The 12,767-nt window shown below is 37.3% G+C and overlaps 1 protein-coding gene across 2 annotated transcripts in view; it reads right to left on the bottom strand.

Moving 5' to 3' along the window:
- tfb1m (transcription factor B1, mitochondrial) overlaps window positions 1-6,713 on the bottom strand; it is a 31,185-nt gene extending 24,472 nt beyond the window's left edge. The window contains exons 1-6 of one of the 2 annotated variants that reach the window (XM_088433263.1): window positions 6,668-6,713; window positions 5,717-5,868; window positions 5,019-5,170; window positions 4,672-4,780; window positions 3,542-3,693; window positions 3,097-3,216 (exon numbers count right to left, since the gene is read on the bottom strand). In XM_088433263.1, coding sequence (XP_088289389.1) covers window positions 3,097-3,216; window positions 3,542-3,693; window positions 4,672-4,780; window positions 5,019-5,170; window positions 5,717-5,849 — 666 coding nt within the window. In that variant the 5' untranslated portion in view covers window positions 5,850-5,868; window positions 6,668-6,713. The other variant, XM_088433264.1, reaches the window with a different exon arrangement.
- Window positions 6,714-12,767: the final 6,054 nt, after the last annotated feature.

Raw genomic sequence — 12,767 nt, 5'->3', positions numbered from 1 at the left:
TGGCTATAGGTGTGTGGTAAACGCAAAAACACTCAGAGAAAAATACATTTTTCCTTTTGATATTAGAGGGATTTTTTATATATATATATATATATATATATATATATATATATATATATATATATATATAAATTGTATTGAATTTGTTAGAATAACAAACACCACGAGGGACGACATTGAGGAGGGATCAAAACATTATTATTATTATTATTAATTTGATTATAACAATACTAGTGTATCATTACTCAAAATGCATTTCAAAACGTTTTTTTCATTATTATTTTCAGTAATTTTATCGGTGATGTGCCATGAGATTGCCTGAGAAGGGACCACTGGCATATTCCAGTTAAAATAAATTCCTTTGCTTGAATCTTGTTAAAACTTGAAGGCAATCATTAGTGTATATAAGTGTTTGAAAATTAATTCTCATGAGTAAGCTGAATTATTTTGCTTGCAAAGCACTGGTCCACTGTTTTACATAATGCTCCTCTCTACAATATCCCAACAAAATCAGTAACATGTTTCCTGCTCCAACCTTTTAAAAACAATTTTCCTAGCAGAAATTTTCAGCTAAGGTTTTGTTATACTTGTCATTCCATAAAATATTCATTATGTTTAAGCCAAGGTAGTCTTTCATTTTCCTTCCTCATCATACTGTCGGACATTCGTAACGTATATGTAATTATGCGGAAAAGGTTACCTTCACTCAAGCAACCCAGCAAACAGCAACTTGTGAGAATATTCCAAAATTTAATTAGAAAAACTAGTGAAATGAGAAAACTATTAAAACAAAAATATGATTAAAAAGACTTTGAGAGTAACAAAAATATTTTAAAACACAGCATCAGTTAGAGAGATTTCAAATAAACAATTCCCTATTGAAATTTGATTGCATGGTACTATCACAATTTGGATAATTCTGTGCGATGTTGCGAACCGAGGAAGACCCTTTTGTGTTTTAGCATTACTGTGCTCCAGTGCACAAGCAGGGTGCATAAAGGCATGCTTGGATGAATTCGATGTGGAAAAACTTGACCACCTCCTCATCACACCCCTCTTAGCTGAACTTTAAGCTAGTCCCCGTTTCCCAACATCGTCAACCTCACCAATCCTTCTCTGCACAGAAATCCAAAAAAAAAAAAACATACATACTAAAGATCTATTTACAAGAATGAAGCCTGTGAAGTTGAAAAATAGAAAAATCGGTATAACAGCCTGGAGTCTCACAACTACAGTCCATATAGTGTCTGGGGCTTACACACACACACATTAACGCACCCTGAGCGCCATGATCTTTTATAGGGCACCAGCACCAGGGGGTCTGCTCATCAAACCGCCATCATCTTTCCTAATGATATCATTTCCACCAAGTGCCCATTAAAACATTTAGAGCGGGAAGGATAGCCTGTGTGGGCATGCGAGGGGTGCTGAATCGTCTGCAATGCAGTGTGATCCCTCTCTAATCATGTTTGTATGGATTGTGTACTGTATGTGTGTTGTGTACATGTACAGCACATTATGCTGATACCCATTAATTTGTCGTTTGATGCACAAGAGTAAAAGAAACGTGCCGAGTGGCAGATGACTGTGATGAAATAATCATCGGGAGCCATCTCTTCTAAGAGAATGAAAAATCAGCCCCGGTCCCATTCATTCTGCCACGTTTTACTCCTCACAGGCAATGAATTATTTATGCAGAGTGCGTCCTAAAGCACCACGGTATATTCAAGGGACCGAAAGTCCATCCCTGACATCAACTTTACACCTATCGTTTAATTCAGAAACTCAAGGAAAAACATGGTTTCATTTGTACCAGGTTGTAAGGAACCTCCTGAGCCTTTATGAAGGCATCGTGTCTTTGGTCCCAAAATAAACAGCTCGGGTGCACCATCGGTTGCTGCGCGGGTGCTACAGTCATGTATTTGTCACCTTCGTCATTTTTACGTATTTATCAACTTTGTCCGAAAGGGTCCTGCTTTTATTGTTGGGATTGGTTTGTTTCTTGATGTATCAGTTGGCATGCAGTTTATGCCTTTAGTTTGCTTTATAATGATGTCTGACAGTAAGGTTTTCAGTGACACGTCAATGTCGAGTTGTCATGCTGTTGTCTTCCTAGTTTCTTTCAGAGTCTACTTTCTAAGTCTCCTTTTCCAAGTTCAGTTTCCATAGCTTGCTGTAGTTACATTGGATTTTGTGTCTAAATATCACTTCGAAGTTCTACCTGCTTCTGCGTTCTAGGTCGAAACTTGGCTTCTCACATGACATCTCGATGCCAGCACTGGCAATTTTAATTTTGAGCCTTTCCAGCAGGGCTTTTATTTCCTAATACGCCCTCTAGTCTTACTATAAATCCTGACCCTGCAAATAATGCAAAAACATCTTGCATTCACATGTTATGTAAGCGCTAGTGTCTTTCTTCCTCCGCTGATCCACACATAGCCTAAAAGACACAGGCAGAAATGGGGCCTAAAAAAGAACTCGGGCCTCATTACGAGGCGCAGCGCTAGGGTGCCACATCTCAAATACCCACCAGGCATCATTACATCCCAGAAATGGTCCAAAGACAGAATAGAGACAAAAGTGATTCAACACAGTCTTAATGAAGCCTTGAAGCAAAAAGGGTTGAGGGAGCGATGAGTGATGGTGACATGACAAGGGACTTGTGATGGGAACACGGGTCCAGATGAAGAAGGCCACAAATTTAAAGTTGTGGTACCACAATTTTCCTCCAGGAAGAAGCAGAAAATAATAACAACATGACCATCTGGCAGTGATGGCCTTGCAGCCATAACTTTACAGCTGATTGAAATTAACATTGAACTTTGAAGAAACAATAAAAATAAATAAATCAAATGTGCTCTGAAAGATGAAATGCTATTTCAGCAACACGCCCCTAAGGAGGCGTGTGTATTTTGTGGATTTTCCACGCTTAAGCAAACACATGAGATGATGGTTATTGAAGGGGCAGCAATCAAAAGGGCTCCATGGAGATTAAACAGACTGCCTCAGCGATGAAATATAAAATATGTTGTGATTGGTTTGACACTCTGCAATGAAAAAAAAAAAAAAAAAAAAAAAAAAAGAGTCAAGTCCTACCTTAGGTTTGGGGACAAAGGCCGTTCCAGGTATGGTGAAACGGTGGTGGACGGTGCAGAGGTACTGAGCCATGATGGACAGCCGGCTCCTCTGTCTGCTCTTTGTGCTGGCTGTCAACCTCTAGTTGGAGAAGGTAAACCCACAACAAATGAATACTCACTGCGACGTGTTTGGTAAGACACTACAACAGCATAAGCTCATTCGTAACGTCTTAGTAGTTGGTATAGTAATTTCACAAAAGGAAATGCACATTACTACTCATTGATTACTCAGTCATCGTGACTGATTAATTAAGACCCCTAATATAGTTGTGACTCAGTCACACATTTGCCAAATCAAATAAATGATGGGCCCACAGGTTTCTCACAAGTTCTACCAGGGCTCTTGTAGACGTGAAAGCAACCTCCAGACATACAAGCAGACAAGATGTAGTTCGTTCTCACACCTCTGCGATCTCCTTCTGAAAGGTGAGAGTGAGTTGAGTCCGTCCAAAGGCAAAAGGCCCCGTCCTGTTTGCTATGTCTTCAAGCCAGCTGATGATGAGCGGGGTGGAAACATTGAAGGGCAGATTGCCAATGATGTGAAGGTTTGGGGGAGCTGTGGAGCACACATGCGCACACATGAACTCATTCAGTGCCGTGGATGAGAATTCTCATCTTTTAAAATAGTAGTACCAATGATAAATAATAAAATTCTGGTCAAATAAGTTTTTAATCGTCTACTGACTGTTGCAATGGTGATATTATTTTGATAATTTCACAGTTAAGAATGTTAAAATGTTACCTAATCTGTTGACTGTACAGTTATTAAATGTTTAATGGTGTAGGCACTTTTATTTTGGGACATATTATTTCCCGTTCCAAAAAACATCAACTTCAAGACTTCTAATACATTTAAATATAAATTTGTATGTGACACCAATTTCATCTCTTCATCCATTTTCTCCTGCTTTCCCTTTTCAGGGTCATTGGTGAGTCGTAGCCTATCCCAAATGACTTTGGGCGAGAAGCTGAGGAAAATTTGTTACCACTCAATTGTAGGCCACGCCAAGATAATTATTCATTAATATCAACCCGGAGTCTCCAATTAACAAAACACATATGTTTTTAGAATGTGAGAATAATAATTTTACCACCGAGATGCCCATTTTTAGCAACTTCAGCTTTGTTTTGAACAATTATCACACATGATAAAGTATAGTAGTTGAGACAATTACTTTTTATTGAACTTACCTGAGAATTTTGTAGGTAAATGAAATGAACAGCATGGACAGGTTGTAATCTGAATTGAAGAGGTACCTCCACACCTTAGATTTAGAAGTAAAGAAGCATTTTGGAGTAAAGGTGAAATGTATTAAGCAACCAAGATGTCCAGCTGCCTTGAGACCTAGATGGCTGAGAATCGAATTGAATGTGGTGTATTCTCTTCAATGTAGGTTATTATATTAGCATTGTATTGTACTGTACAAGGCCAGAATTTTAAAGGTTTGAGGAACACCGTCAAAATGCGTAGTATAACCTGACACAGAGTCTCACAATAAACAGATCTCATACTTGTTTGGTTAAATAATCTCACCCTCCTCCCATGGCTGACAAATACTTCTTGGGAATCCTCTGTCCATTTTGTAAGTAAGAATGTCACCATGGACAATTCTCAACCTGCCTGGTGCAGCCTCAGAGAGCAACTGCAGAAACAGATTTGCAACAAGATCCAATTAAAAATATGACCGCGCGTTCACTGAAATGATGCAGTCTCATTGGTCTCACTCCAGGTGGTTAATGATGCAGCGCAAGAAAAGAGATGAATCAAAACATCTTAAAAAGGACAGATGCAAGTGTTTAAGCTTTTTTTCCAGAATGAGCCAATGACATTGAAATGCTAGTGCAATGACATTTACCCAGCTTGAATGGAGATTCATTTACCTTTAATCCAGGGATGAAGCGTGAATCCTTCTCCACCACAAGCAGGTCAGTTGCCCCGGCATTCAAAATGGACCGGGTCAAGCCACCAGGACCAGGACCCACTTCACACACATGGGCATTGTTCAAATTTCCTGCTTGCCGCACGAGTTTGTCTATTAAGATAAAGATGAATGATCAACTTAATGGCGCGCTGTGCTTAACAAATGGATAGTACTTTTTTTTTTTTTTAATCAGTAGAAGCCATGCATCATGTAAATTACACAACGTATTCAAACTTTTTTTTCCCTGTAGAAGTCATGCATCATGTTAATTAAACAAGCTGTTGAAATCAAACGGGCTAGAATATCCAAATGGAAAATTAATAGGATGTGATATAGTAATATATGTGCTATGCGGATGAGATGCATTAATCTAACGGTCACCTTGTCCAATGACAAAAGTACACATCAGACCTGCAGTGCATTACATATAATTATATTAAGCTCCACAAGGTCTGATGACTAGCTTTATTCAGTTTAGCAGATCTCAACCTGACCTAAACAGGAAAGCCTGTCTGCTTTAATCCCGAAAACAAGGCTGTGTAGGGCTGTGCAGTCAAGTGCACTGGTGTAGACAAAATAATGAGGAATAGGAAGTAGCAGGTATTGGTGCAATGCAGATAGCATAAGAAGAGGAGAGAGTGTGCGCGTACGACCAACCTGTGAGCCTCAAGTCCAGTAGAAAGTTTTGGGAAAGCTGTTTCTCTGCTCGAAGTTTGTACAGCTTTATAAGTTCACTAACAGTGGGCAAGGGAGGCAAGCGAAAAGATGCAATCTTCCCAGAGACAGCCATTTCCTTTAAATATACACAGCTGAAGTAAAAAAAAAAAAAACACAAAAAGATGAGCAAAAGTCTGTTCAGTTTTCCTCAGTTACAATGCCAGTTGTTTATAAACGTCTGGAAATGTTGAGCGGTAAAGAACGACCAAACAAATAGAAAACTGCAGTATAAAGTTATTTTGTAATCATTTCCAGGTGCGTTTATTGATTTGCGTTTGCACCGTTTTTGTTTAATTTAAATTGTAGGGGCTATGTTTGGAGACGACCTTAATATTTCGCTGGCAATGCTACATCTCTGTAATGTTTTTATCTCTGGGGACAGATTTTGCATCCATTACACTGTTGAGTCTAATAGATGATGCATTTACGCCAAAGGCCCTCGTGCGCCATCACGTGGCGTAATAAAAGACAACATACAGAACACACTACCCAAATAATTGGGCAGCGTCCGAGTTATACTTTATTGGAATGCTTAATGAAAGTAGAACACCTTCTTTCATGTATTCAAATACAAATACTTACTTATATTAGTATAACATTGGACGCAACAGCCGCGTTCAGAAATCAAGAAGTTTTCAAATCAATAAAAAACAGCTGAAAAACTTTGAAAACATTACTACATCCATATGTATAGCATCATCATATATTTGAGCTGTAGCGCGGCCATGCGGTAGCTTATGTTTACTCCGCAACTGCTTCCCACTAGCAGGCAAAGGTTGCAAATTATGGCGGAACACGAATGTAATAGAAGGAGTACAGCGTCAAAACAAACATAAACCATGCAAAAACCGTAACTGAGAAAATTAAGAGACATGAGTACACGCTTCTCACCAATAATGCTGATCTTCTTCAAATTTCCGGGTTCGTCATGGTGATGACGTTTGATATCCAATGAAATTGCGAGACTCGTAAATTCCACCAATCACTGGATGGAGGCGTGGTTTTAGGTTTGCCCTTCAACAAAGGTTTGTTGTCGATGCATTGACATTTTACGACCAGAGGACGGCGGTAATGCATTCATAATTCCTCATCGATGTGCATTTTTTTTGGAGGGTAGGGGCATCTAAAAGGTCGGTTGGAGATAGAATTTAACGTGAGCCAAGTTGAAAGCTATTCTACTCTTGACGAGTTTTCAATGATCCCTTTGATTTTTTTGTTACTTCAAGAGATTGTTGCATAGTCATTATTTATTGAGTACCATATTGTGTTGACTGGGCAGGTCCCCAAACATATATGGGTAATAATTTAAAAAAAAAAGGATAGAATACATGGATCACACTTTTCATCATCTTTTGAAATCTGTGTTAAGGAGGAATATTATATATATATATATATATATATATATATATATATATATATATATATATATATATATATATATATATATATATATATATATATATATATATATATATATATATATATATATATATATATATATATATATATATATATATATATATATATATATAAACCTTATATAAAACCTTCTGACACAAAATGTACAAGGAAGTTCCATTCAACATGTAATCAACATTTCTGGGATGTTAAGTCAAAACTGTAAGTGGAAGATCAGAAGAATACATATATACCCAAACCAAGAGTAGCCTATGTAATTTCCAGGGCAGATCAAAATAACTGGCTAACACCAATAAACACAGAAACCAGAGGAAACGGAAACGTCTGCAACATGATCAACAATAACCTTTGGGCCAGTATAATGCTATGCTATTTTACTGGAGGTCTCAATGGTGTCTTAAGAGCAAAAACAGCAAAAGTGAAACCATGTTGTCTTGTTACTGTGATCCCGTTCAGTAAGAGACGTTCAAACAGTTGACACATTGTTTTGACATACTGAATTGAGGGGGTTGCGTGTCAGTTCAGTTAGGGAACAGTTAGGAAGTTTACATTTTATGGTGGTTTTGCTTTACTTTGAATGGATAGAAGCATAGGTGGCAAATACCAAAGATGTCAACTAGAAGTGTCGCTTGCATATTTTTTTTTAAAAAGCATCCTTATGTTAGTTATTGCAACATTAAATTGTTGCGCTTTGACATGTTCATTCATCAGACATCATCTTTAACACGAGATCCATTACAAATGTCAACAATATCAGTAATCGAGCTGCATTGTATCATACTATGAAATGTACTATACCGATGGTTGCTTGTCATGTCGCTGGCAGGGATATTTGAATAAACAGTACATTATCCCTCACCCTAACCCTAACCCTATATAAATCATAATTTTCCGAACAATTAGGTCAAATTGGATAATTTACCAATGCACACGAGATAATGACACACAAGGGCCCATGGCACAGTAAAATAAAGTACAGCCAAAAGTACTTCTCAGGATGATACAGTTACACCAGCAAAATCAATTAACACTTTGCAAATGAATACATTATTTTTCAATCAAGCCTGTGCTGGTTTCCAGCCAAGCGCAGGGCATACAAAAACAAACAATCACACCTAAGAATAAGAGGTAGCTTGTCAAGTATACCTACCCTGCATGTTTATTGGAATGTGGGAGGAAACCAGAGTGCCTGTTGAAAACCCACTCAGGCATGGGGAGAACACGCAAACTTAACACAGAAAGGCTGGAGCCAGAAGCAACCTGCAGATGTGCTAAATTATCTTGAGTTGCACTGAATAAAATGTATGTGTACCATTTTTTTAAAATATAGATTTGTAGGTATAAATTTGTTTCGACAGTGCTTATTGGACACAAACCTTATGCTCTTGGAAAGAAGTTTTTCCCTCTTTTAAATGATTTGACACTTGGAAGTAAGATACATTTGTGAGATGCAAGTTGCTCAAATGAAAAATTTGCCAAATATTATTTGCCAATGCCAAATATCTTATTTTGCTGTTGTCTATGACTCTTGTTTGGTGTATGATGGATTAACGTCTGGAGAAACAAGATATAGGCAATTGAACAATGTCTTTATATATAGGATTGCCATTTAAATGCAGAATCTCATCTTGATATTTCTCCACATTGCGACTGCCTCCAACAATGGCAAGCCTCATTTTTCCATTGATGTGACTGATTTATTGTCTGTAATACGTTTGCTTGCCTCTTCCACTAACACTTCCAATTCCATCACTTCAAACATGATTTGTGCTTGTGAGTGATTCAGGCCCCCCCCCCCCCCCCCCCCCCCCCCCCCCATGTGTCATCTAATAACTGAAAGCAATCTTTGTTTTTTCAACTGATGTATCAATGCAGATACTCTTCTCCTTGACTGGCCTTGATAAAAGCTAAACGGCTCACTGTAAAAGAATGCTTGATCTGTTCTATTTTCATAACCTTTTACAGTGATAACATTACTGTTTCCCTTTATAATCCCCTTATGGCCTTGGCCCTGCATGGGTCACTATGTTCTTTGAATGAGACCAAAAAAAGTGTTACTGAGTAGGTTGCTAAAGCGGCAGCAGTGTTTTGACGACAGAGTCATTGAGCCCCAGATGAGAAGTGTAAAAGTGTTGCAGAAATTGGCAATTGCATGGTCACGTCAAGGCTTATAATAAAATATCTTTTAACATAGAGTATATAAACTATAACTACCTACTATCAAGTTAGTACGGTAATGCTGTGCTTCAAACTGCCCACATTTCACATGGGATTCATAACACATGGGCCCAGACAGGTCATGTACGTATTATATGCACTGTATAACTAGTGAAATCATAACAAGACTCTTCCTCGCAGCTTCCCACCACATGACTTCACTTTAGGGTGTGGGAATTATGGCCTTCCATCAGAATACATTTCTCATGACCTCATGTCGGATCGCCCTTCCTCTTTGATACAAGTAGGTAGATGTCATCATAGTGACCATAATGAGGGAAATGTTCTTTTTTTCTATGCTTTCATTATCTTTTCGGTGAGAAATTTGGTATAAAAAAAAGTATTGGATTCAGTTATAATGCTTGTGGAGTGACCTCTGTCGACCTAATAATCGCTCGGTGTCTTGCATGTCCACTCTCACACAGACCCAGAATAAAGTGATAGCTGTGGGAATGTCAGGAGTTATCAACCGGATGGCCTGTGCAGTGTGCTCTCACATAATCAACAGCACGACATCAGCATAACACCCTCCCAGTTCGATAATGACACAATGTACAATACGGCTCTTGGGCCACATCCATATGAATCACTGAAGAATGCAGGCGTCACGTCATCTAATACAACTCCTCGGAGACTTGATCTGCTTGAAGTGTCTTTTGTCTGCTTTTGTTTGCAATAAATGTATATTTACTAGGTGCTTTCCCCAACAAAACAAACAACCCACACTTGAGCAAAGATGCATCAAAACACACTATTCCTGGCATTGAGCCGAAAGCCCCTTGACCTCTTGACTGTGAATCAGAAATTCTAACCACAAATTCTGTAGAAACCAGTGCGTATGTACAGTACAGCTATGGAACAGAAAAATTGTTTCATACAGTTTTAGCTCATGATAAGTAAATGCTACTTGTAAAAGCTATTTGAGTACAATTGTGTCTGTCAGACACAAGAGTTCAGACTTGCCATGACATATTTGTCAGATGGGACATTCTTTGCCTTTCTGTTGCTTTTTGTGGCTTTTTTGTGGGAAATTTGTGCCAAAAGAAGTCTCTTGCCAAAGAGTGTCAAATAAGGAACATCAAAAAAGTTCCATGAGGAAAATGAGCTAACATTCAAATGAGACTTCAGCATCATCAAGGAGGCTGTTAATTATTCATTGAGTATAAGTGGCTCTACAAATACGCATGGTCCTTATCCTCTGCAACGATTGGCGACCTGTATTTAAGATCCAAAAATGTTATTGCAATGATAACGTTTTACAATACAGTGTACCCTAACATACCTGCAGTTCATTCAGAACTCCTAAGTTTGCATGATTTGTACTTTTCTCTCTCACACAAACACAGACACACTATATATATATATATATATATATATATATATATAATTTTTTTTTCTTTTTTTTTTCTTTTAATCCCAATGTTAATCCCACTTCCTCTACCTTGCGAATAGTGGAGATCCACTGTAATTTTTTTTTTACACTTGCAAGTTTGCATGATCTGTAAAATATTACAGTATAGTTCTTGATGGCACATTAATGTCAACAGTCTCAGTCTGACATGGCATAAATTTATCCATTCATCAATTATTATGCCACTTAACTTGTTCAATAGGGCATAAGAGCCATGTGACAGACTTCACCTTCAAAAGGTAGCCAATTAATCACAAGGCAGCTATAGAGAGAGACAACTATTCACACATTCACACTCACATCGTTTGAGTTGGATTTGAACCCACACTCACTTCACAGAAGTCAGACAAATGAACCACGACACCATCAGTGACCTGACATACTGTAATGTATCAAGTGTCCTAACAGCGTACATTAAGTCCATACTAAACACATGGTGCGCATCAGTAAAAGTACAAAATGATCCATATTCTCAGTTGAATCAAAGAAATATCCAAATACATAATTGTTGGCATTTGGCCTTTTTCTTTGCAGATCACTGAGATCATTTGAACAAAACCATGTGTCAATGTTGGAGTGTTGACTAAAAGCAGGTGGATCTAACTGCACAACAACTAAGCATTTGAATCAGCAGTAAGCAGAAGTAAAAAAACGAAGGATTTTGATAAAATTCTGAACATATGAGCAAAAAGCTGAACGATTGAGTTATACAGCTAAACAAATCAACAAGTTAAATATGTTTTGCATTTTTCAATTCAAGTAATTGTAAGAATGCATTTTGGATTGCCTCTAAAAAGACAAGTGCATTTTGAACGTTTTAAATAATTTAGAAACATTTAAATAGAGTATTTAACATTTTTAAACATTACAAAACATTTTCTATTTTTCCAGCACTGTGCAAAAGCCTTGGGTCACCCAAAGATTTGTTGTTTTAGCAATGTTATCATGAACATATAAAACTAGAAGACTCCTAAGTTTATCAAAGACTTCCATCAAGGATAAACATTTTTTTTTTTAAGAATCAGCGCATCTTATCTGGGTTTGTCTGCGTTAGCTAGCAGGCTATGTAGAAACTAGGATTCTTTGGGGGTGAACTTGCGCAGTTGATGCCACGGTAACTTGTAATACAGAAAAGAATAATTTGTTGTTGTTTTACATATTACTGTCACCTACACCTCAAAAGCCAATCATATACAAATAATAACATGCGCAACATTCAGTATATAGACCAACAAAAAAAAACTATGCTTGTGTGAAAAAAGGATGAGTAAACAAATCAGCCATGCACAGTCAATTTAAATAATGTTTCAAGTGAAAACTAAAAAGAAAGAAATAACACTTCAAGATAAACTGCAGCCAATGAAAATATTGTCTATATTTTGGCAAGAACCAGTCAAGTAATTTGTACATAAAATGACACCTCAAGATAAATCCAGCAAGTCTGTTATAAATAATATTAAGAGGATAAAGAGTTGAGTCTGACATGTTTTGGTACACTAGATCTGCTTAGCCTAAAATTGGAAGTGATAATTGAGAAACCATTATTTACCTTAACTGAGAACTAAAACAATTAATTGAGCAGTATTCAAAAGCTACAGTTTACCTTCAGCACAAATTACTTTGATGCAAAAATGAATGCATTAAATGAAAAGTTGAAATAGACTAGTTAAAAACTGAGCTTTTTATTGGTCGCTATATCCAATAGTATAAATCACAACATTGAGAAGCAATCAAAACATTACATTATTTACATTACATTATTGGAGTACATGATTACTCAAACGGCATTTCAAAGTTTTTACTTTTTGTGACTTTTATTTTTATGAGCATGTAAACAAAACGTCGCAGAATTCACCTATAGCGGGGGTTTTCTGGTCCCCATTAACTGAAGAAAAGGGTTCTCAAGTCTTTTGGAGAACTCTTCTATGGACTGATGAGTCAAAA

This window comes from Hippichthys cyanospilos, chromosome 14, assembly GCF_059441005.1.
Source record: "Hippichthys cyanospilos isolate Australia breed blue-spotted pipefish chromosome 14, RoL_Hcya_1.0, whole genome shotgun sequence".
NCBI lineage: Eukaryota > Metazoa > Chordata > Actinopteri > Syngnathiformes > Syngnathidae > Hippichthys > Hippichthys cyanospilos.
The sequence above is the reverse complement of the archived record's forward strand: the minus strand, read 5'-3'. Positions and strand labels throughout refer to the sequence as shown.